The following is a 26850-nucleotide window of genomic DNA, read 5'->3' as shown; positions in this document are numbered from 1 at the left end:
TGTTGGCACTATTGAAAGCCAGGTGAGGAGAAGACAGCTTTCTCCATTCACCTGGAAGTACCTTGCCACCATTAGAAAAAAAGAAGTCATGCTCATGACCTTGTGTGGCCAATAGTACTTGGAAAGAACGTGTTGGCTATTGCTCCAGTAGGATCCTACCAGGCATGACAGGTCTTCTCAACACCATGGGATCTTGGAAGGGAGACACTTTATGCCTGGAAAGATCTTTCCTTCTGCTTTTTTGGATTAGGTTGTTTGTTGGAGTTCAGAACGTTCCCCTGCCAACAATTTAAAGCAGGTTCATAACCTGGAAAGAATTTTGCTGGCACGAAGGTTGCTTTCTTAGCTGTGCGGAAGGTGCTGCTGTTCTTGTAGGTTGACCCACAGCCCAGTCCTGAAAATAGTTGCTGAAGTGACAGCACAAAGTAACTTTTGACCTATGGTTGAATTACAGCATCATCTTCCCAGAGCCGTTTATGTGGCATCTCTTCCATTGTCTGTGCAGTTAGTACAAAAGGTCTGATTGGTTAAGATTTTATCTAGAGGACCCCAACACCTAATTTGGTTTAGAACAACATTGGTGAGCAAAGTATTTAAAGTCAAAGAGCAGAACAAGTTCTCTTTATTGGCTATAAAGAGAATCCTAGAAGAAAATGGCATTGGTTACTGAGACTGACCCCGTTCCCTGTAGTAGCAATTTGTTTCCTTTTTGAAATTGGCTCTTTTTGTAATTTAGGTTGATTTCATCAACCTGACGCTTTCCAGATTACCTTGGATTACAAACTCCATCACTCGGTTGCTGTTTGGGGATGCTGTTATTGCCCTGCTCCTACTCCTGGCCACTGAAACCTTCCCGTGCCTAATTAATTGAACTGCTTGAACCTATTAAGTTGTAGGTAAATTTTAAAGTAATTAAGGCGTACTGTAATCAAATTAAATAACCATTTGGTTGCTTTGACCTTTTGTTAGGCCAAACATTAAATGATTTGTTTAATTAATGGCTAGTGCAACATATTAAAAAGTTCAGGGTTTGACTCAGTCCAATTAGGTTACTGCAATATATGCTTGTACATGGGATTGCCTTAAGGAGTGTTTGGAAAGTGGACCTGGTTCAAAATGCAGCAGCCCGATTTCTTTCATCTGTGAGCTTTACAGACTGTGCTATACCAATCTTACATGAACTGCAGTGGCTTCCAATTTGTTTCCAGGCCCAATTCAAGGTGATTCTTTTCTCCAAGATCTGGTTTGGGCACAGGTGGGCTTCGGTCTATGGGGAGATGGAATGGGGATGGGGTGCCATTCTGTGGCAGGATTCAGGAGGACTCCAAATAGTTTCTGATATGCTTGCCTTTAAATAGGAAAATGTCTCTTTTTATACATTTGGAGCTGAAGAGTTGTAGCAAGGGGAAGAGAAGAGGGAGTCTTGCATTTAAAACCTTTTATGCCTGGACGGTTACAACTGATTTAGTCAAAGGCAAACAAAGTGTGTATGGAGTTTTTACATGTGATTTTGAATATGGAGCACATCATTACTATGTTCTGATGGATAAACTCTGTGTGATACATCAGTGCAGTTATATTCCAGGGCAAATGTTGCTGAAAGTTCCTATTGTGTGTAGTGCACTTTTTTAAATGGGTGGAAATCTTTTCTTTGCATGTTTCACTGCCAGCACATTGTGTTGAGCCAAGCTCTTTAAAACCCATCTGTCTTTTTAAAAGGGTTCTTGTGAGAAGTATTTGTCAGCAAATGGTTTTCTCATGATGTCTCTTTTGCTTCCCCTCCTCCCCATATGCACATGTGTGACAAGTTCATTTCCAGATTCCTGTTTACATTGTATTAATCATTAACTGTTCCATGAAATCTGATTTACAAAAAGTATCTCTCTCATTATTAGTAACTTAATAAGAATTTTATTTCCTAAAGTGCTTTTTCAAAGCAAATTGCATGCATAAATGGTCCTTAAAGAATCTTCAGACCAATGCTGTGACCCTCATCCTACTGGATCAAAATTTATCAGTCATTCAGAGGCTAATGAATAATGACAGGCTTAAGCGCACTTCATGAGTCTGAAGGATCTGAAGTGAACTTCCCCACTGATAGATCAATCTCCATGCTGAGTTTACTCTCCTAATAAAATACATTCTTTTAAAATACTTACTACTGTTGCATGCTCTCAAGTTGCTTTCAGCTTATAGCAACCCAATGATCACAAAAACTCCCTCCTATTAACAGCCCTGGTTAGTTCTTGGAAACTTAAAGTGATGACTTCCTTTATGGAATCAATCCATCTCATATTTGGTCTTCATCTTTTCTTGCTGCCTTCAACTTTTCCTAGCATTATTGTCATTTCCAGTGAGTCTTCTCTTCTCATGGTACAGTCATGGCCAAAAACAATGGCACCCTTGCAATTCTGTCAGAAAATGCAACCCTTCTCTCAGAAAATTGTTGCTGTTGCAAATGTTTTGGTACTCACATGTTCATTTCTTTGGTTTGCATTGGAACAACACGAAAAAAATAGAGAAGACAGGTCAAATGTGATACAATTCCACACAGAAACCCAGAAATGCACTGGCCAAAATTATTGGCACCCTGTGTAAATTGTAAGAAATAATTGCTTTTCAAGCATGTGATGCTCCTTTAGTTTGTATTTAGACACACCTGTCGGAAGTAAGAGGTGTGGGCAATATAGTAATCACACTTGCAATCAGTTAAGATGGATAAAAGTTGACTCAACCTTTCTGTTGTGTGTGACACTGAGCATGGAGAAAAGAATGAAGTGTAAGGAGTTGTCTGTGGATTTGACAGAAAAAATTGTGGAGAAACATCAACAATGTTTGGCTACAAGTCCATCTCCAGAGATCTTAATGTTCCTGTGTCCATTGTGTGCAATATCATCAACAGGTTTACAGCCCATGGCACTGTAGCTGACCTCCCTGGACGTGGATGGAAGAACAAAATTACTGAAAAATTACAACGAAGGGTTGTTTGAATGGTGACTACAGGATCCAGATTAACTTCCCAACAAATTCAAGATGATCTGCAGACACAGGGTACAACAGTGTTAGCACGCACTATCCATCATAATCTGAATGAAAAAAGGCAGCTACAGTAGGAGACCCAGGAGGACACCACTGCTGCCACAAAGGCATAAAAAAGCAAGACTGGAGTATGCCAAAACTTATGTGACAAAACCACAATCCTTCTGGGAGAACATACTGTGGACAGATGAGAGAAAATGAGAACTTTATGCTCAAGGACATCGTGACACTGTTTACAGAAAAAAGAAAAGAGGCATTCAAAGAAAAGAACACAGTCCCTACAGTCCAATATGGTGGAGGTTCAAAGATGTTTTGAGGTTGCTTTGCTGCTTCTGGCACTGGATGCCTTGACTGTGTGAATGGTATCATGAAATCTGATGATTACTAAAGAATTTTGGGGTGCAACGTAGTGGCCAGTGTCAGAAATCTGCGTCTCCACCAGAGGTCATGGGTCTTCTAGCAGGACAATGACCCAAAACACACTTCAAAAAGTACTCAGAAATGGTTACAAAGCGCTGGACAGTTCTGAAATGGCTACCAATGAGTTCAGATCTGAATCCCATAGAACACGTGTGGAGAGATCTCCAAACAGTAGTTGGGATAGGACATCCTTCAAATCTGAAGGCCCTGGAACAGTTTGCAAAAGAAGACTGGTCCAAAATTCCAGTAGAAAGGTGTAAGAAACTCAGTCATGGTTACAGGAAGCAATTGATTTCAGTTATTTTTTTCCAAAGGAGGTGCTACCAAATATTAAGTTAAGGGTGCCAATAATTTTGGTGAGTGCATTTTTGGATTTCTGTGTGAGATTGTATCAGATTTGACTTTTCTTCTCTGTTTTTTCATGTTGTTCCAATGCAAACCAAAGAAATGAGCATGTGAGTACCAAAACATTTGCAACTGCAACAATTTTCTGAGAGAAGGGCTGCATTTTCTGACAGAATTCCAAGGGTGCTGATGTTTGTCCTGTCTAAAATAATGTTCAAAGTGGGTAACACATATCATTAACAATTTAAAAAGCTGAAACCATTAAAATTAGGGATGTCCAACCTCACACACATCTGTGAAAATTCTCAGTAATCCAGGTGAGGTTATCTGGAAGTTGAGTCATGGCAACTACTTTCTCCTTAGGTTCAAATGTTTCGCTGTTCATTCAACTAGCTTCTTCCATCTGAGGAGAGTTGCTAGGAGACCCCTGATATATCCTCCATGTTGGTTTCACTTCCCCCTGGTCTGAATAGGCTCCTTAGACGGACAAAGGACTGGAGATGAGGGATAATCCCGCTTCTGCAGTCCTTCTCCACCCATTGTCATGGGTTGTTAATAGTCATTAACAGAGGTCTCCTACCAACTCTCCTCAGACTGAAGAAGCTACTTGGATGAGTAGCAACACATTTCAGCCTAATAAGAAAAAGTCCAGTTGTCATGACACAACTTCCAGACACACACCATTTTGTCTGCTCCTGAGTGAGGACACAAAGATTGATGCTCCCATGTTGCATCAATTTACAGATCTCCAGCTCAGGAGGAAGGGATACAATAATTGTGGAGATGCTTGTGGAAACATGGCTGTAGGTGCCATCATTTTTTGAATTTTTGTGCCGATGGAATTTTTTTTTCAAGCTCTTTTGGATGAGGAATGGCATGGATTTGCATAAGGAAATAGGAAACAGTACCTGAAATATCTGAAGCCCAGATTGGGGACATCAAAACTTTCCATTTGGTGTAAAAGCTATAATTGTTCTAGAAAGAGTAAGAAGCTCTAAGATACTTTGGACGCAGAACGAGTGACAAATTTTGAGTTCTGGTAAAGGATACACCAACTTTGTCCTGTCTAGAAAGTGATAACTTGGACTGAAACTCTTCTCCCCAATCCTCAGTGTATGCCGAATGTCTGTAGTTGCAGAGCAAAGGTACTGAGTGGATGTTTACTTTCTATAGGAAGCTACCTTGGTGGCAGCTCCCTGAGATCTTTCTCAACACCTCCCATCTGCACTTTCTGACTGAAGATGCCACAGATTTAATCTAAAAACTTCTGAGTGACATGTAATGGCTCTTGTAGCAATCATAAGGCAATGCCCATGTGCAGAGGTTGAGGTCTAGTGAGCCCAGGAGCACATGAAGTTCCACTCATGGGCAAGGCATTTCATCTGTTGAGGCATGATAGGGAAATCTGATTTTCTATTATCTTGCATGGGAAAACCTTGTGACAACCTGTGCATTGCAGAGAGGGAACACTAAGGCTTGGACTAAGTTCAAGCATCAACCCAGTCCATTTGCTCTCTTCTAGAAATCTCTGGGCAAGATTAAAATGTCTGAAATTTGTAATGCTCTTTCAATGATTCTTGCACCCGAGTATTTCTCTAGTCTGAACTGAAGGTGTGACATGTTCCAATTAAATATGAACTAATTTGGAATAAGCCATTGTATTTCCTTTTTTTAAAGGGGAAATGGTTCCGTTTATCCTAAGCCAATTCAAGAACCAGGAGGGTGGAGCTCCTCTTCCTTATTCAGCAGGTACATGAAAATGTGGCTTTCCTTCTTTTTGGAACTACATCAGAAGTCAGTCTCCACCATGTTCTCCCAGCTCACAAAGAAAAAAATCCTCCCTCTGTCAGGACACAAGGCAGAAAGGAACTGAGTACCGCCTCTCATCTCACCCCATAAAATATAAATGGATTAACTCTGTTTACTGGTATTATATGCAAGGAAAGAAATTGTAAGGTATGCAACATGGGAAAGTAAACTAGAAGGAAACAAATGACAAATCACAAATAGATGTTTTTGCCACTGCGGCCAATGATATGCTACTTTGGTATTTAATTATTCTAATGACTAACACATTTGGCTCTTTATCTTAGACACAAAAATGTTTGTGTCAAAAGCAAGATGGTGATAATCAAGCCCGGCTTAATTCTCACTTCTGGAATACCAATCTATTATTTTCAGCCACCCACTAGGTTACTGTTAAATGGAAAAGCAACTCTGAAGCCTTCATTATGGTATGAAACTGCTGTTTCACTACAACGAACTTCCTGAATATGGACGTTAACTCAAGCATTTGTGCATACAGTACTTATCTGCCAGAGAAAAATGCCAAACTGTATGATTGCTGCATTTTTATTTTTAGTTTAATGAACTATTTTAACCATCTAATGCGAAGTACATCTGATTTGCAGGTTTGTTTCTGGCGAACTGCAGAGCTGCCTCAAGGGCTGTTCTTTGGCTTGCTTTCAGTGCACTTTTCCCAGTGGCTAGAAGAAGCCAGAAATGAGCCCAAGAAATATGTTTTTTTTCAGTGCTTGTTTGATTCCATAAGGAAAAAAGAGGCACAGTTCAAGGCTCAAATATTAGTCCTGTAACTCTACAAAGGAAGCAGTGTTTATCCTCCCCACAAAAGGCATCAGACGACACCACATCCAGTTCTGGTGTTTGTGGCATCAAGCACTGCACCTCATGCTGCTAAAGAATGAAAGTGACTGCCAGCATAGAAGACTGGGAAGATTTTTCCCCACCCACTCACATGTGTAACAGTGGAGAGTGTAAGCCAAGCATTGGTATTCACTGTTGTTAGTTTTGTGTCCTTAGCACAACAACTAGAGTGTCACCAACAACTGGGAAGATAGAATAGACAGCCATAATGTAGGAAGGAATTTCGGCAAAAGCAGCATCTAGTAGTACTGTTAGATACTTTCCACTTCCCAAACACTAAGGCACTAAAGGGGGGGGGGGACCCAAAATACAGTACTTGGAAGGGAGTTTGGGAGGTGGTTGTTCTTGCAGTTTAACACTTTCCCTAGTGGCACTAAGGAGTACTGTCTAGGATTTTAGGTGTTAAAATGTATAAAAAGATGTCCGAGTGGTAACTGAGACCTCCTGAGAATTGGGTGATCCAGCTAGGGTGAAAATTAGAAGAAAGTTCAGTGTCTCTTCAGGCTGGAATGTTGTAGTTTATTGTTCCCTTCTTCTGGGGTCACTCTGGAATCATGTCTCTTGCCCAAGACTACACAGGCTGGATCTTTGCCTGCAAAGTCCAGCAGGGAATCGATTTCCTCAGCCCTGGCTCTGCAACCAAGTGCTCCATCTCACCAAGTTATCCAGTGTCATGTGTACTTAGGCCATTATTCCTTACCAGGAAAGTTGTTCCAAAGAACATCTTCTTAGGCATTTCCATCCTTTAAACTCAATACCCTGAAAGGAAGTCAAGTGCACCTAATCTCCCTGTCGATTCACACAAGATCCATTTTTCTGTTGGCTACAGCAAATGTCACTGCAGTAACCATTAGTCCTTCCTACATGATTCTTGCTTTCTCAGGCCAGAGAATGGCACCTGTTTGGTTCTGTTCTGTGAACTCAGCTCCCAAATGTCACCACAGCAGTGATCCAACACCACAGACTCATAGTTTGCTTTCCACTGCAGTAACTTTTAGTGGTCCCTTGTTCCACAGGAATGGATGAAAGGATCACAAGTGCATAACCCAGGTCCTCTGCTTGATTTTCACTGGATTATGTTTGATACATTTATTAATTGGACCTCTACAACGTCTGAACATCTGATTTGTTTCTACTGTCATTTTTAATAGTATCTGAAAAGTTATCCAGGTTGCAGATCTCAGGATGTGTAAGACATGATCGTGACAGATGTGCACATGTCCAAAACTGGGCAGAGTTTGTAGGTTTTCATCATGTTTAGTCCCTTATGGTTTTTGTCTTATTATACAGATTTTTCACTCCACAGAGCTGCCTCCACCCAAAGTATACATTCTCATGACACATCACTGGAATGCATGAAATCGTCTGTCCTGTTCCTAATTACAGTGCTCAGAGCCCTGCCGGGGCTGGAGAAAGCTGACTTCTTTTAAAGAAAGAAGAAAATGGTTAGAGAGCAGAGGCTTTGCTTTTCATATTGTATGGAGATGACTGAGAAACAAGCAAGAACCAACAAGGCCTTCATAGATCAGACTGCAAGTTGTCCCTCTAAGTCAAAATACTGTTCCTTCTACCACCTGGTTGGGACTGTAAATTCAGAGGGAGCAATATGAAGTTGTTTCAGACATATTGCAAGGCTTGAGTTCACAGATAAACAGAATACCAATTCCTAAGATTTAAGATTTAAACAGGCGTGCTGATTCCTGCTGTATCATAGGAGCAGGTCCTTATGATATCATAGCGATGGAGCAGGGAAGGGTTTGAAGGGAACCAGCATGAGAGAAATTTAGATAAATATGTCAGGAATCCCACTTAAAATCCAGATGAAGAGATAATATGGCAAGCAGGCACCAAAGAGAGGAGAACATATTTTTATGGCTGCATGGGTAGCAAAAGGTGCTGTAGTGGTTGCCGCCATTTTTGCTAGCACTCACTTCCCTTACCAACAGCACACATGCACATGAGGAGTTTTCCAGGACCTTTGTGGCATGGGGTTTGTGGAAAGCTCATAATCAGCTCCATAGGGAGCTTTCTGTCATGCTCTATACTGCTGCTGTCAGGGCTTATGTGACAATACATGCTGGCATGCCACTCCCCATCTTGCTTCAGATGGCAGAATGGCCCCACATCTATGCGCTTACTAGTTTCCTTCTCTCATACACAAACAAGCATGACACACGAAAAAGTCCATAGTTTGCAATGAGTCACTGAGTTCCATCGCTGAGTGGGAATGAACAGGGATGCCTGCCCACACCATAAAGCTATATCACATAGAAATAAAATGTTTCCCTCCTTCAGCGGCACTTAGCCTGAGATTTGTCTCAGCAATCCAAGATGCATTTCTTCAAGAGTTCAGCTCGTGCCCTGAGACCTGGCAAACCTACACAATCTCCATGGATCCTGTTTAGCATAGGAGATCAGAAGTCCAAGATGAGAGTGGTGGAGCATATCAGAACAAATCTCTAAATTTGCAATTTCCTTCTTCTTTTGCAAATCTGAATTCAAGGTATTAGGACATGCTAAAAATTATACATTACATAGCCAATATAGTTCTTCAACCAAACCTCTAAAAAAAGAGAAATATCTGAAGAAGTGAGCTGTAGTCCATGAAAATGTATGCCAAATAAAACCTATTGGTCTTTAAGGTATCACAAAACTGTTACTTTTGTGACAACAGGCTAATATGGGCACAAAATGCTATTTGTTAAATGTAGTTTATTAACTAGACTTTATAAGGGTCTTTTCCCCTCTTGCTGCATTAGTTACCTTCTGGAAACATCAGCTAACAGCGGAGCTTACCAGTGGGTGAGAAAAATCCACCATAAATGAGCTTTATTCACATTATTGTCATTCCAGCTAAATCCCAGAGGCTTTCTCCTTTCAGGATTGTGAGACAAAAACATCTGGCAAATTCTCTTCTCCAGTTTCTCTTTTCAATGGCTCCTTTTTTTATCTTCAGAAAGGGGGAAAGCATTTAAAATATATTCTCCAGCCCACGTTTGGCTCCTCTGGTGCCTAAAAGGTTTTAGAATGCACGGCATGGCCACCCAAAACCTGTATCTTCTTTTAGGAGCTGATAATTTTTACTGATTTGCTGTTAGATAAATCTATCAGATAAATTTGACCAGGATGCATAGACAAGAGACAATGGATTCTTCAGTGACATTTTGGGTCACAGTAATTGGGCCTGGATGGCATGAGATGCCCCTGAGCATTGTGGAAAGGAAAATACATACTGAGAAACGACCCTTTCATGCCAAATACTGGGCAGAGGTTGCCCAAGAAATGCCCTGGTATGAATAGTCTAGCATAGCCATGCACACTGTAAGAGAAGCCAGCTTGCATTTGATCTAAAATGCTCATTCTGGTTTGCAACTGAGCTGGCAGGAGTGGTCGTATGCTCAGACTTCAGAATTACAGAGGAAAAGCTGCTTTGGCATCTTCTCTCTGTACATATTTGCACAATCCTCTTTACTTTTCATGTTGCATTGTATCACTGGCACTTCATTAGCAATTTATTCAACAAGAGATAATGCTGGAAGATGAGATCCTCTGGTTGGAAGGCAGCAAATCACCTAATGGGGGAAATCTAAGGATAAGCACAATAACATGTAGATTATGAAGAGATTGCATTTAACCCAAAAGGACATCTTGTTGCCAATGTGCTTGAAGGCAAAAGGAAATTTCAGTGCTACATGACATATACAATTGGAACATGGAATGTAAAAAAGTATGAATCAAGATAGGTTTCAAATTGTAAAACAAGAATTGGAACTTTAAGACACAGTTACACTTGGAATGAGCAAATTAAAATGGATTGGGAGGACATTTTCAATTTCATTGTTGTTTAGTCATTAAGTCGTGTCCGACTCTTCCTGACCCCATGGACCAGAGCATGCCAGGCCCTCCTGTCTTCCACTGCCTCCCAGAGTTGGGTCAAATTCATGTTGGTAGCTTCGGTGACACTGTCCAACCATCTCATCCTCTGTCGTCCCCTTCTCCTCTTCCCTTTGCACTTTCCCAACATTAGGGTCTTTTCCAGGGAATCTTCTCTTCTCATGAGATGGCCAAAATATTGGAGCCTCAGCTTCAGGATCTGTCCTTCCAATGAGCACTCAGGGTTGATTTCCTTCAAAATGGATAGGTTTGTTCTCATTGCAGTCCAGGGGACTCTCAAGAGTCTCCTCCAGCACCACAGTTCAAAAGCATCAATTCTTCGGCGGTCAGCCTTCATTATGATCCAGCTCTCATTTCCATACATCGCTACAGGAAAAACCATAGCTTTGACTATGTGGACCTTTGTCGGCAAGGTGATGTCTCTGCTTTTTAAGATGCTGTCTAGGTTTGTCATCGCTTCCCTCCCAAGAAGCAGGTGTCTTTTAATTTCATGGCTGCTGTCACCATCTGCAGTGATCATGGAGCCCAAGAAAGTAAAATCTGTCACTGCCTCCATATCATCCCTTTCTATTTGCCAGGAGGTGATGGGACCAGTGGCCATGACCTTAGATTTTTTGATGTTGAGCTTCAGACCATTTTTGGCACTCTCTTCTTTCACCTTCATTAAGAGGTTCTTTAGTTCCTCCTCACTTTCTGCCATCAGAGTAGTATCATCTGTATATCTGAGGTTGTTGATATCTTAATTCCAGGTTGGTATTCCTCCAGTCCAGCCTTTCACATGATGTATTCCGCATATAAGTTAAATAAGACGGGAGACAATATACAGCCTTGTCATACTCCTTTCCTATTTTTGAACCAATCAGTTCCATATCCAGTTCTAACTGTTGCTTCCTGTGTCACATATAGATTTCTCAGGAGATAGGTAAGGTGGTCAGGCACTCCCCATTTTTAAGAACTTGTCATAGGTTGTTGTGGTCTACACAGTCAAGGGCTTTTGCATAGTCAAAAAGTAGAGAACAAGACCAGAAGCAGACTCCAGATAAGACCACAAACTGTTACTTTCAAAAATTACAGTAAAGCTGAAGAAAATAAGGCCATCAGAATACCTGATGAATTTGAAGAACATGGAAAGAAGAAATTTTCATTATTAAATTCAACTGACCATGGACTAGAAGAAATGTGGACTGAAACAAAGATATTTTAAGGTGGGGTGGGAGCAAAAGCACTGTTTCTGCATCTACAAAAGAAGAAAAATCTTGCTGGGGGGCTGATGAAACATTTAATTATTGATCAACAAGAAGCAAAAATAAAAGCAGACCAAAATGGTCAAAATTCTACATGCGACTTTTCAAGGACTTGCAAGTAGGAACAACAAAAACTCTTATTGCAAAGAAAGAACAATAAAAAAGGGAAGAAAAATACGTCTTTTCAATAAATCCAAGGGGAATTTGAACCATGATTGAGGATGTGGAAAAATCAACAGGAATATATTATAATCAAAATAAAAAAGAAGATGAAGCAATGCACTGAAGAACAATAGCAAAAGGCTGCAAGGATGATAGATTTCTTTAAAGAAGGAGTAGCTATCTTAGTCTGTGCATGCATTCTGTCCTTCACTCTGCTCTTGTGGTCATCCATTGTCTGGGGTAATTCGCCCACAATTGCAACTGATTACAGTGAAAAGCTTGTAGGGGGGAATGTTCATCAAACACTATAAACAGCTCATCTAATTAACATTCCTGTTACTGTAACATTTTTATTTTACCATTGTTTCACCATTGTTAATGTAGGACAGAGGTTCTCACAGCACAAGCTTCTATGAAATATCTACATATCAAAGACACAATCATCACAATGTTTAACATCCACTGACTTTTTTTACCAACTAACCACAATCTCTCTATTTTGATATCTATACTTGGATACCATGTAGAAATATTTGCCATATTATTTCTCCTTCTCTTATGTCTGATGAAGTGGACTTACCCATGAAAGCTCACATTAAAAAACATAAAAACTTGTTATTGACCAAAGCCTGTTTCCTAGTTTGGTCTTGGCAAAGGATAAGGCAAGATACAAACAGCTGAACAAAAGTCCAATTTTATTGAGAATAAGAAATGCAAGGTCAGCTGGGACTTCTCTTAAAAGCAGAGTAGACCCCGAAAATACAGTGTACAGATATTTTATAACACAACAAAGAGCCATAAAGTTCTACAATTCTATTGGTAAACTTCTCCTAAAATTAGGATCTTGCCCCCAATTGGGTAGTGATGCCAAGAATTACAAGATTATTGGTCTTGTAATGCCCCGGCTCCCCTTTGGCCTGCCCCAGAGACTGACCTCACTGTCTGGAGGAATGTATATTCCATCTCCCTTATCTATTAATATGTCGCCTTCCTGGGCCTCAATGCATGGCCTTCAGCCTCCAGCTCCCTGCTGGTTTTTTGTTGTTACTACTGTACAGTGGTGCCTTGACTTACGAACGTCCCTACTTATGACCATTTTGAGTTATGACCAGCTCTGGCCGCAAAATTTTGCTTCTACTTGCGACTGGAGCTTCCACTTATGAACAGAAAAAGGCAAGGGAAAAAGGCGGGAAATCCAAATTTCTAACTATAGGTGGCAACGAGGCTACTTCTTTGTAGCTCTTTTGCCCCAGCAGTTAGAGAGTGTGTGTCATCATCGGAGTCTTGGGACTGCCTCACTTCTGCTTCTGAGTGAGTGTGTGTGTTTGCAGGGAGGCTTCGGGCTGCCTGGTAAGGTAAGGTGCTATTTTCTGCTTTTAAAAACCTGTTCTGGGTGTTTTTGCAGCGTGGTTTTCGGCTGGGAGATTTATGTTTCTGTGCTGTGCTGGGTCTTGGGGGGTTTGTTTGTTTTTTGGTTCCCCACCCCCATTTCTGATGGGTCTTAGGGGTTTTTGTTGTTTTTTGGAGTGATTTTTTCCCATTCCCGATGGGTCTTGGGAGGTTTGTTTGTTTGTTTTCCCCCTCATTTCTGATGGATCTTGGGGGGTTGTTTGTTTTTTTGGCTTTTTTCCACCATTTCCAATAGGTCTTGGGGGGTTGGTTGCTTTTTGGTTTTTTTCCTCCATTTCCAATGGGTCCTGGATGCTTCCCTTGCCTTTTCCTTTGTTTTCTTTGCATTTCCAACCTGCCCCCTTTGTTCTCTGTGCATTTCTGATCTGCTCCATTTGTTTTCTGTGCATTTCCAACGGGTCTTGTACGCTTGATTGCTTCCCCCCCCCCGGTGATTTTTTTGTATGTGTGTGTGATTTTTTTTCTTCCACTGGAACAGATTAACTGCATTTCAGTGCACTCCTATGGGAAATGCTGCTTCGACTTACAACCATTTCAAGTTATATCCATCTTCTGGAAGGGATTATGGTCGTAAATTGAGGCACCACTGTATCTCCTCATTGTGTTCTAGCAACATTCCTAAGCTTGGCCATCTGCTAATCACAAGTAAATGGATGGAAAGTGAGAAACAAGAGAAACTACCCGCGAATGCCCTTCTCTGGTTACATGTGAGAGGCCTGTTCACCTCTAAAACTGTGTTTGAGTATATCCATGTATCACTCCCCCTTTTTAAAATTCTGACAACATTAAATCAGCTCCTCTATAAATGGTGGCTCCACAAAGAGGGGGCATATCATGGCACACAGAGGAGTATGTTTAGACAAAATACAATCAATCAATCCTACCACTATTAGGAGAACCATCCCTATAAGAATATATCTGAAAGTTGAAAAGTCAGGCACCCCTGTAGCAGGAAAAAGACTCCTCCCTATTAGTGTACCAACAGACCATTTAAATGGCCCCTTAATAGATCTTTGTGTGAGGTGGGTACCTCTCCTTGAATATTTAATAGCTGACAGTGGTTGTGGATGCATCCCACCTGGCCACATCCACCCAACTGTACAGATTGCCTGCCAGCTTTCTGGCAATGCTGTAAAGGCTTTCAACCCACATAACCACCAAAATCCAGACCCAAGTCTTGTAGACTGAGGGTTAGATAATACATCCAAAGCAGTTACAATTAAGGGTTTGTGTTCATCTAGACCCAGCAGGGTTCTGCAAAAACAAAAGCTCACATTAAAAAACATAAAAGTTAAACTTTAAAGCACCACCATGTTTTTGTATTTGTTTACTTTTTATTTTTATTTCACCTATAATTCATCAAAGAAGAATCCTTTGATGAAGAACACTCAGTTCTGGAAAATAAAAGCTGCTCTCAAAATGGAAGGAAGGAAGGAAGGAAGGAAGGAAGGAAGGAAGGAAGGAAGGAAGGAAGGAAGGAAGGAAGGAAGGAAGGAAGGAAAGAAGGAAAGAAGGAAAGAAGGAAAGAAGGAAAGAAGGAAAGAAGGAAGGAAAGAAGGAAAGAGGGAAAGAGGGAAGGGAAGGGAAGGAAAAGAAAGGAAGGGAAGGAAAGGAAAAAAAAAAACCCAAGAATAGAAACACAGCTATTTTGAACTACAGAAGATCATGCAAATAAAGTTGTGTATAGAGATCATCTCCACCATGGTCCCTTCCAGGTTTTAGTAGGAGCCTAAGGACAGTAGTTGTAGAGGCTAACTTTCCCTCCCCCAATTAGTACAGACACCGGGGCAATTAGCCAATAGAGTCAGGAGGGTTGGAAACCTCCAAATGAGGGGTGGGGTTTGTGTGTGTGTGTGTGGGCGCGCGTGTGTCTGTGTGTATATGTGTATATGTGTGTGTGTGTCCTCAGTCTTCAGTAAACAAAGTGGAATTACTACTGTGTCGCAGCTCTTATTCGGCGTCAAATCCCACTATCTAACAAATCCATAAGGAGCTGTACCTCAATCTTTTTTTCCCCATAGGCAGGTCATCATTCCTCCAATCCTGCACTTCGGGCTTTCCCATTTGTCTCTCTCAAGACTGGACAGGCATACTCTCACTCTCTCTCTCTCTCTCACACACACACACACACACACACAGAGAGAGAGAGAGAGAGAGAGAGAGAGAGAGAGAGAGAGAGAGAGAGGAAGGGAAATACAGTGGGTTGCTGTCCGCTGCCTGGTTTCCCAAAGAGCCCAGCTGGTTTTTCCTGTGTTCTCTCTGCCCATTTTAAACTTTGTTCCATGAAAGGTTGCCTGGGGAAGAAAGGTGATGCTGAATAAGGCAAGGCAAGGAAGTTTATGCACACACAGCCAGGGCAAACAGGGAGACAGGGGCTGAAACTGACCAGAGAGGTTGCTTGCCAAGGAGGGAAAGAGCCTACAGCAGGAGCGGAGGTGTGACTACCACATCCTCCTCTTCCTCTCAGCTCCCTGCACGCATCCATCCCTTCCTCCTTCCTTCCTTTCCCTGGCTGTGGCTCTTGTTGCTGCTGCTATCTCTCCACAGCCTCCTCTGGTTACCCAATGGCGCAATTGGCAGCGACAAAGGGGTTTAAATATGTGGAAGCAACTGAAATAAATTGGGTTTCACATGTATGCTAAGATAAGCAATCCTCTGGCGGAAGAGTATTTTCCATCGCTTTCCAACCAAAAAGCATGCTTCCTTGGCAGAAAAAAATTGAGCATCCATTATGTCATGAAGACACCTTACTTTAAACAGTTTTTTTAAAAAGTGGAATCCTACTCCACAGTGGTTCTTATTGTCAGTAGAACTGAGCCCTAATCTAGACCATTTTGGTCCAGCAGCAGGGACTACTCATTCTGGAGCTGAGCTTGAGTAATTCTGGTGTGTGCAGAATGGCCACTTCAAGGGAGATCATTCCCAGTGAAGTGATCCTTTCTAGCATGATTACATTACTGTCTGATCCCATCCTAAATTATTTTTTAAAAATGCCAACAGGTATGAAAAACAAAACAGACTGGAAATGAAGAGAGATGCCAAAAGTAACTATAAAATAACTATAGAACTATTACATTAATTTCTCAAGGTCAAGATTTTACAAGAAAGTTTTACCATCTATAGAATGACAAACGCTAGATGTCCAAATGAAAACAGAAAAGGAAGAGGCATTAAATATCATATTGCAAAGATACATTAGGTACTGAAGCATACCAAACAATTTCAACGGTTCGAGCTTTATAGATACTAGGAAATTCTTTGTCTGTGTGGATTATGGGTCATACTGAAAGAAATGCATGTGAGACAACACGTGATTATCTTGATGCCTAATCAGTATTCTGCACAAGCAGCTGCTATTAAGAGAGAATATGGAGAAGCAGAATGGTTCCCATTGGTCAAACGTGTCAGACATGGATGCACTTTGTGTCTACATCATTTCGTCTCTGTATCTCTTCAGTGTATATGCAGATCACATCATACAGAAATCTAATCCTTTGTCTGGATTAGATTCAGACGAAGGAGCATTGAAAAGTGGTCACCTAGGACCTATAATTATAACCTTTTCTGTATTCACTTGAACATCTGGCATTTGTCATTCTATAGATGGTAAAACTCTTTTAAATAGTAACTTTCAGAGCTCTGTGGTGATATGGATATTACATAATCCATAATTGGTAAGGAATGGCAATCACAGTCCCATTTTTTAAAATATATCCAAGAACCACATTTCAGAGAAATTTTTTCTGTATTTCTTACATTGGAACTATCAGTAACTAAACTTCAGCCTTTCTCTTCCTATTCATTCTCTCTCTTTCTGGAATTGTTTCCAGTTTCTCCAACTATAAGCAATATTCCCTTATTTCCATAGGGCAACTACTGGCATTCTGTTTCTCTAAAAGACTGATTAGATCCTGTGCATGTCCATTGTGCTCCTATTATTTTCCTTCACCCTCTCTCCTTATTGCCGGTTGGTGGGGCTCATCAGACATGTAAGGCAGCCCATCTAGGAGAAGGAAAACTCCGATTTCAAACCTCCACTGCCTTGTGGCTATATCCACTCATGGAAAAGGCTTCAGGAGTTAACCTAGAGGCAAAATCCGGAGCTGGAGTCCCGAAGGCAGCTCGTGTCGTTCTGCCAACTCCTGCAACATTGCTGGAACCAGTTATATTGGCTCTTGCCTTTCCATTGGACCATTTCAGCAATGAGGAGAGGGGGGATCTGCTGCTTGGGTAACAGCCTATCCTCCATATTACCTTACCCGGGCTTCATGCTCTGGAGAGGACATTCCTCGATTCAGAGCATGTCACCATAGTCTCTCGAGACTGAAGGATGCCTATGCTATATCTCCTTATTAGGTGGTAAGTCTGTCTCAAACTAAATGTGTGGCAGATCTCTGATGAATGCCTATTTGATTGTTCAAATCTTTGCCTTTTGTCTTATTTCTAATATCCCATCAGTCCCAGGTAGGTGGAGCTTGTTAGCCTTGGAATGCAGTCCATCTAGGAGGAGGAAAACTCCAGTTTCAAACCTCCATTGCCTTGTGGCTATATTCACCGAATGAAAAGGCTTCAGGAGTTAACCTTGAGGCAAAATCCAGAGCCAGAGTCCCGGAGGCAGTTTGTGACTCTAAAGAATCACACTCTGGCAACTCCTGCAACGTTGAAGGAACCAGTTGTATTGGCTCTTGCCTTTCCATTGGACTACTTAGGTGATGTGGAGAGGGGGGGATTTTCAGCTTGGGTAACAATCTATCCTCCATATTATTTTACCCAGTCTTCGTGCTCTGGAAAGGACACTCCAGCTTCACACACAGCATCGAAACAACACGGGAAGTAGCAGTTACTGGTTATAAGTCTTTGCTCAATTGGTGTAGAGCATGACTCCAAGGGCTACTTCCAACAGCGTGAGAGATCATTGCACCTCATTAGGTAGCTACCACCCACCTTAAGCTGGGCAGCCCCCAGCCAGTAAGTTGCTGCCTCAACACAGTCTGTTAACCTCACGAGGTGCGTGGGGTTTAGGGTGAAAGCCAACAAGCAGATCGATAACTGTGCATCATACAACAGTCATAAGAAAACATCTGCCCTAAAGTTGGGCACCTGGAATGTTCGGACAATGACCCCTAGCTTTTCTGACGACTTGCAAGAAATAGATGATGTGTGCAAGACAGCTGTCATTGACATGGAACTGAGTAGGCTGCAGATGGACATTGTTGCCCTGCAAGAGTAGAGATTGCCAGACTCGGGATCTGTCAAAGAAAAAACTTTCTCATTCTTCTGGCAAAGAAAACCATTGAATGAGACCAGGGAATATGGTGTCAGACTATGCGGTCAGAAATACTCTGCTGAAACCCATTGTTCCACCTACTGTGGGGAGTGAAAGAATCCTGTCTCTGCAGCTCCATTAATCAGCAGAACTAGTCACCCTCATTAGTGCATATGCACCAACACTGTCATCTACAGCAGATGTCAAAGACAAATTCTATAACAATCTGGCAGCTACTATCAAAAGATCCTTGAGAGAGAGCCGCTGTTTGTTCTTGGAGACTTTAACGCTCGAGTTTGTGCTGATCACAATTCTTGGTCCACTTGTTTAGGCTGCTTTGGCATTGGGAAGATGAACAAAAATGGCCAACGCTTGCTGGAGTTTTGCTGTTGTTATGGTGTTTGTTCTTTAATACAAAGCTTTGACACAGAGTCTCTTGGAGACATCCAAGATAGAAGCATTGGCATCAGCTCGATTTGATCCTCATTAGACACTCTAGCCTTCCTAGTATTATAATCACACATGGTTATCAGGGTGTTGATTGCGATACTGATCACTCCCTGGTATGTAGCAGAGTAAAACTGTGAATAAAGAGGTTGTATCACATGAAAAAAGAAGGAAGACCACATATTGACATCAGCAAGACTCATGATCAGAGAAAAGTGGAGGAATTTGCTCAAGCGCTTGAGGAAACTCTTCCAGGCCTAGCTGGTGCAAATGCACATGAATGATGGGAACATTTCAAGAATGCTGTTTATAATACCGCCTTGTCCACGTTTGGCAAGACAACAACAACAAAAAAGGCAGATTGGTTCGAAGCCCATCTAGAGAAGTTGATGCCAGCCATCAAGAAAAAGAGGAGAGCTCTAGTAGCATACAAAGCCTGTCCTAGTGAGTACAACTTGAAGGTCCTTCGAGTTGCTCATAGCAAAGTCCAACAGACTGCCAGGAGATGTTCTAACAATTATTGGCTTCAGCTCTGCTCTCAGATAAAGATAGCAGTGGACACAGGTAACATCAAGGGAATGTATGACAGTATCAAGCAGGCTTTAGGTCCAATACAGAAGAAATCTGCTGCTTTGAAGTCTGCTACAGGCGTAATCATCCAGGACCGAGCACAGCAGATGGAAAGATCTTTACTATCTCTAGATTGTGAGCAAAGACCAAAGTCCAGCTGAAATGTATGCAGGACTTCCTCTTCACCAATGACACAACTGTTGTTGCCCATTCTGCAAAAGGCCTCCAACAATTTATGAATCATTTTAGCAAGGCCTGCCAAGACTTTGGATCAAGAATCAGCCTGAAGAAAACAAGTCATGGGCCAGGGCGTGGGTTCAGCTCCCTCTACAGTATTACCATCTCTACACAAGAATTGGAGGTTGTTCATGACTTTGTGTACCTTGGCTCAATGATCTCTGACACACTCACTCTAGATGTCGAGTTGGATAAACACATTGGCAAAGCAGCTACCATGTTCTCTAGACTCACAAAGAGAGTATGGCTTAATAAGAAGCTGACGGCTTATACCAAGATCCAGGTCTATAGAGCCTGTGTCCTGAGTACACTCCTGTACTGCAGTGAGTCCTACACCCTTTATGCATGGCAGGAGAGGAAGATCAGTATATCCATATGCATTGTCTCCAACACAATTTTTGTGTTGGCAGGACAAAGTTCCAAATACAGTACCCCTAGAATGACCTGGAATTTTTAGCATATATACATTACTGAAACAGCGACGTCTACGTTGGCTTGGGCATGTCGTGAGAATGGCTAATGGTCAGATTCCTAAAGATCTCCTGCATGGAGAATTATTGAAGGGAAAGCACCCCAGAGAGAGACCACAGCTGCGATACAAGGATATCTGCAAGTGGAATCCAAAGGCCTTAGGAATGGACCTCAACAAATGGGAAACCTTGACATCTGAGCGTTAAGCCTGCAGGCAGGCGGTGCAACATGGCCTCTCCCAATTTGAAGAGACCCTTGTTTGGTAGACCGAGGCAAAGAGGCAGTCCCGAAACCAGCAAAATCAGGGAGCTGGATGGCGGATAGATTGTATTTGTCTTGAGTGTGGAAGGGATTGTCACTCTCGTATTGGCCTTCTCAGCCACACTAGATGCTGTTCCAAGCTGTCTATTCAGAGCACATTACCATAGTCTCACAAGACTGAAGGATGCCTACACAATATCCCATCTCAAAGAAAAAAATATAAGCCCTACTCCTTTGCTTCTTCCACAACTGAGCACCCCTCTTTTTGCTACATACAGAGGGAAAGCATTTTCTGCCCTAACAAGGCAGCTGTGGAACAACCTTGTCTTGGATTCTAAATAGGTGCCAACACCGGCACCATTTGGGGGTCAAGTCAAGACATATTTATGAAAGCATTTGGGAGTTGAAGATCATGAACTGCACAGGGTTTTAGTGCTGTGTTTTTAATATTTTTAATGTTTGTTTTAATTTTGTGTTGTTTGATCTTAAATTGATTTAAATATCTTATGTTTTAAAATTATTTCATACAGTTTTGTAACCCGCCCTGAGATCCTACGATATAGGGTGAGTGAAAATGTTTAAATAAATAAATAAATAAATAAATAAATAAATAAATAAATAAATAAATAAATAAATAAATAAATAAATAAATAAAAACACTCTAGGATTGAAAAGAAACCCTTGACATGTGTCACTAATTTACATGTGGCCTATGAGACACAGACAAACATGGTAACAGATAAGCAGAGTAGATTGTCTAACTTTGTATATATATATATTTGATTTTTAAAACACAGTAGGAAACTCAAAGGAAAACAACCAACCATCATGATTCAACCAAATACATTGCAGAATTTGTAATTAACGGACAGCAGCTTATGTTCTGGTTTCTTGGAATTCTTGCTTCTTCAGTATGGCAGGCTTGCAATAATCCTTGTGGCTCTATAATGAAATGTTTTTAGGGGAAAATACAAGATGATTTGCATGTTGCTCTGATAAATTATTTGTTTCATGTTTCCTTCCCTTCTCTAATTTATGTAGTGCCAGTGGTGCTATGGGTCTCATTGGATGGTTTCAAATATCTTACAAAAGGCTTCCATCACTGGAATTTTGCTTTGTGTGGGGTTCCTCTTCTCAACTTTCATTTTCTTGAACTAATCCCATTTGAAAATCATGTTATCACTTTAGGGCCAAACCAGACATGACAGTAACAGCAGATCTAATTCTTCAAATGTGATTCTGCCCCACTTAGTTATAAAACAGTGGTGGGACTCTAGTTTTAAAAGCAAGATACAATACATGCTTAAAAGGTAGCTCAGCCCTTCCTTCACTAGCCAGAGAAGAGATCATTTTAGAGTCACTTCTCTGAAATGCTAAATGATTTCAGCTTCTAAAGATGTGCTATCTCTTCAACATATAGTTTGGCCTTCAAAAAATATGATCTACTAAGAACTTATTACTCACTGGGTATCTCGTGTGGATGAAAATAGCCATTACTTTCTATAATTAGCTTCTCTAAAATATTTTGTACTGTCTTGCACGTAGAACTTCTAGGGGCCTGTAATTTCTCAAAGGCTGTAGAAAGAATTAGGTAACAGTTTCCCTCCAAGATAAAGTATTTCCTCCGTTGCTGTATATACATGTCTCCTCAACATGGATTAAAAAGAATTTAAAGGCACATTACACAGGTTTCTGTTTCCAGTAATAACTACTGATAGATTTATATCTGGCATTGAGGTAGTCAGAAGTTGAATGTCCACCATTTAGAAACTTAACAGTTTCTAAGAAATTTTACAGATGGTGCATTCCCAGCACCATCTGTAAAGTTCAGGTCTGGTTTGAATGAAGTTGTCACTCGCCAGTCTTCCCAGATATACTCGCACACAATTACCCTATAGAAATGTACTGTCGGAATTGGGGGTCAGGAGGACCATCCTTAAGAGAAATGGCTAGACAAGAGAGGTCTCGAAAGACTCCTAATAAAGTCCAGATATACACTGCTTTCTCAACAGGCCGAGTTGATCTAGTTGTTTTCCATAACTTATGAATCACTGAACTGGCATAGGATGAATATGAATCTATATGTTCTATGCACTCCATCAGTATATGATGCTATTTAATGTGCTCAGGTACATGCAAGCTTCAAGAAGGAGGCCCCCATGGCTGCTTCTTTCTCCTGCCAGGACTTCCAGCTTCCAGACTTCCCCTTTACTTGGACAACCTTGCTTGGCATTGAGATGCTAGGCAGGGAGGAACTGGCAGAGAAGCATGCAGCAAGTTCCTCGAAGCTCAGATTTAAAGACCTACATTTTTCCTGTGCTGGGAAATCTAAAGGGGGGGGGGACCCCACAATTAATTATGAGGCAAGTGGTTTTTGCACACTGTTTCCCAGAACAATTGAATAAACAGAGGAAAGGCTAAGAATTTTCAAAGGAATGGAATGCTTTTTTTCTGTGTGCAGCCATTTAGGAAGAATATGTTGTTTCAAGTGGTTTCAAAGATACCTAATAACCGTAACAGAGAAGTGTGAGAGAATTAGTCTTGTTTCAATTTTGAAATGGCACAGAATCTCTGTATTCAGAACATTATTTGAATTTCAGCCCCAGTTAATTTTTATTCTTTGCCAGCCTGCATTTTATTAGAAAAAGGAACACTGGTAGCCTGATTTAATAAATTAATGGTGGGAAGCAAAACATTTTTAATGCTTGCTGGCAAGGCAGTTGCAAATTCTAGTTGCTAAGCAGATCTTTAAAAGTTTGAATAGGGCAGCAAGAACCAACCCAAGAGCAAATCAGTTCAGGCCACTATCTTTTACCCCAAAGACACACTTTAGTGGGACAATTAAACTTCTTATCCAGAGTATCATGAGAAGGAGGGATAGGATTGCGATAAGCTTGAGCTGATCTGATAACACATAGTTATTAAGTTCACAATGCTGCAGTGAAACAGATCTGACCTTTGGTTTGATTGGGCTCATCACTGGTATTTCTGTTCTTATCAGAATTTGCATTTTCCCTTTAACCTGATCCTGATGGGATTGGGGAAACAATTCTGAAATTGATGTCACACAGTGCGTAGTTCTGCAAACAGCTTGCCTCAAAATTAGCTTAAAGAATTTCTGTAAAAGATTAGTAGACCACACTGACATGTTGAGCAATCTCTGTTGGAAATGTGCAAGCTATGTTTTCCCCTCATTCATCAAAGGCAGAAGAAGGGGACAGAAATGCAATTCAGCTTCATAAAATTAAACACATCTTGAAGGGCAGTTGAGTGTCATAGCCACTGGAATCTGAAATACTGCAGAGGGTTACTTGCAAAGTAAAATACAAGGGAAACGCCCAATCTCAGGCTTTCCCCATGGTTGAATCAACAGGCAAGAAAATTAAGAACTAAAATGTCATTTTAATATTGAGGACTGGGTGTTACTGAAAGATGTCAGAAAGGCAATCTATAGCTGATTTGTAGGCCAGTGTCTTGGGGTTGAAATGCTGAATTTTTAAAGGTCTAGTCTGAAGTAACCTTCTAAAGAACCAACAAAATACAACAGAAATTGTAAATATATTGCTAGACGTATATTTTTTAAACCTCAATGTTCCTGGACAAATAATAAACTGAGATATACTGGGTAGAGCTTATGTGATCCAACAGAACCAAATAAAGCACCTACTCTGTAGCAGTTCTGAAGCTATACTGCAAGGTAACTTATGCACTATAATGCTCCTATCAAGCAGAAAATTATTTAGTATATTGAGAATACTGAGCCTTTCCAGGCATTGCTTTCCAGCAGTAAACCTTTAAGCAAATCCCCAAGGGGTAACAAAAAGTGGAAATAATCTGGAAGGGTATATTTAATAGAAACAAGTTGCAGCTTGCCCAGTGAGCAGTCTTTTCCCTTATTTCAAGGAGGTTGTTCTCAAAGGGTTTCAACATGAATTGTCCTCAAGGCAGGAACAAGTGCAGTTTGCCATCCAAAGTGGCTGTGGTAAGCTGTAATTCAAAGCAGAAAGAATATGATTGGTACATAATTCTTTCTTCTTAATAGTACTTGATAAAAAGCATTATTAGCTTGTCGAATACAATTTACAACTTTGAAGGTATCTCAGATTTACTGGTAACACAGTGAGTTAAATTCATAAGTTTACCTGAACATACCCTTTGAATATTCTCGATAACTTTGAATGTTTTTCATCAGTTTTTCCTTCAGTCTAAACTTCAATTATTACTACCAACATAAATGGTCACAATGAATAACATAACACACGTTACACTTTAAACATATGGACTTCTGACGTAAATCAAGAAATAAATCAGATTCTGAACAGATGGTCTCCTGAAACAGCACTACAGGTTATCAAGCAAACTATTATGAGTTTAGGTATAAAATGTAACAGTTATCAAGAGAAATGGGAAAGAGATTTGGTAAATGTTATCCCACATGATGTATGGAGCTGGCTTTGGAAAACTGTATGTAAAGTGACTTTCATTTAAGCCCTACATTGTTGTTTCTTTTAAAATAAGAATCTGTACTATAAGGTTCTAGTAGTCCCAACCAAAATAAACTGAACCCAAATTCCTTAAAAATGTTTTATATACTAATGAATATGTTACTTACATGTGAAATTTTCATGGGAAGTGTAATGATGCCACTGAATTTCTAGTATCTGATCTGCCCTTCAACTGACAAGCAACATCTCTGTCAGGAAGAAGCTTCCATTTGCTCACCCTTATTCAGCTCCTTACTGACATCAGACACAGGTCATTGGTCTTCAACTAGTACAGCTTCCTTGGAGTTAGATGGAAAGGGGAAATAGAGTTGGGTGTCATCAGGATACTGGTGACACAAAACTCGCAAATCCCAAACAAACTTCACCATATCACACAGGGAGCAGTACTGAACTCTGAGTGATCCCACAGGCCAATAGCCAGGATGTCAAACAGGATCCCTCCCCCCCCCCCCGCATCACCTTCTGAAATCACCATCCAGGATCTCACCGGCCTCACTGTAAAGAGCACCTGCAAGCCCTATCCCAGAGAAGTGGCCTAGAAGTGTACAATGGCCAATAGTATTGAAAACCTCCAAAAGGTCTAGCATAACCAACAGTCCGGTTTCAGTATAGGTCTTCCAATGAAATCATAAATATTTTTTTCTTTTCCATGACCAAGCCTGAAATTACATTAAAATGGATCTAGGTAATAGGAGAAAGGGAGACGGGGCTTCATCACGGTGAGAACCGGTCGGGTTTCAGGCAAGTTCCTGAAACTGAATGGGACCCCTTGGTCCTGCCCCCCCAAATTGGGGAGGGGGAGGACACCACTAGGAGAAGTGGTGTCTGAAGCAGCAGATATGACAAAAGGGGAGAATGGAATCGGCAACGGCTGGTTCTCCCTCCAAACTCCCATTGGAGTGCATGGACCAAGGAGGAAGCCATCTTGGCAAAGAGCTGGGAACAGCCCAAGCAGAGAGTAAGAGAGCAGAAAAGGATGTTGGAAATACAGTGGACTCTCGACTTACAGACAGCTCAACTTACAGACTTTTCAAGTTACAGACTTCTCTGGCCGCAACATTTAGGTTTGACTTGCAGCCAGAGAATCGACTTACAGATCAGAAAAAAACCAAAATGGAACAAAAACGGAACAAAAACAGCCGGTTACAGATTAATTGGTTTCCAATGCATTGTAGGTCAATGGAGACTCGACCTACACACTTTTCGACCTGCAGCCACCGTTCCAATACGGATTAATTCCGTAAGTAGAGGGTCCACTGTATATCAACCAGAGATTCCAAGTTAAAATATCTGATCATGTAAGGAAAATCTCTATGGACCCAAATAACTACACATAAAAGAGATCGATATAGAGTCAGCAACATGAACTTCACATTTTAAAAAATCTTATGGCAGAAGCAAGCCTCCCCCACCCACCCAGCTTGGACTGGGAGAAGCAGAGGAATGAAGAGAGAAAGGGAGAAGGGGGAGAAAACTACCTTGCCACAAAAGTAGAGCAATTTAAGATAAAAGCCTTGCTCCTGTGACTATCTGAAATATCGATATTAAATCCTATTTACTTCAAAGCATTGTGGATCTTTTAAATTTTTATTGTTGTGACTGGGTGACTGTGAGAAATTTCTACCCAGAGGGAAGCTCCACAACCTCTTGGATCGGTCATTTAAATAAGACTGAGAAAGAAAAGCAAGGTTACAGCAACATCTGTTAACAGAAGACTTAAACAGCCATCCTTAAAGAAAAAGAAAACAGCTGCTGACAGAAGACTTAATTTATCTTAACTTAAGAAGAAGGGGGGGAATCAATATGGTGACAAAAGGTGGAAAAGAGAAAATTCAAAGAGGCTCACCAGCACAGGAACGGAATCTCAGTGGGATATTGAGGCAACAGTTATTTAAGGACTGGCAACAGAATATTC

At 41.0% G+C, this 26850-nt stretch overlaps 1 protein-coding gene across 3 annotated transcripts in view; it reads right to left on the bottom strand.

Annotated features, from left to right (window-relative positions):
* Window positions 1-23812: 23812 nt before the first annotated feature.
* WDR27 (WD repeat domain 27) overlaps window positions 23813-26850 on the bottom strand; it is a 90543-nt gene continuing 87505 nt past the window's right edge. For 2 of the 3 annotated variants that reach the window (XM_078383172.1, XM_020801178.3), the window contains exon 25: window positions 23813-24417. In XM_078383172.1, the coding sequence (XP_078239298.1) occupies window positions 24370-24417 (48 nt within the window). In that variant the 3' untranslated portion in view covers window positions 23813-24369. The remainder of the gene's footprint in view (window positions 24418-26850) is intronic. The other variant, XR_013540500.1, reaches the window with a different exon arrangement.

This window comes from Pogona vitticeps, chromosome 1, assembly GCF_051106095.1.
Source record: "Pogona vitticeps strain Pit_001003342236 chromosome 1, PviZW2.1, whole genome shotgun sequence".
NCBI lineage: Eukaryota > Metazoa > Chordata > Lepidosauria > Squamata > Agamidae > Pogona > Pogona vitticeps.
This window is presented reverse-complemented; position numbering and strand designations above follow the sequence as displayed.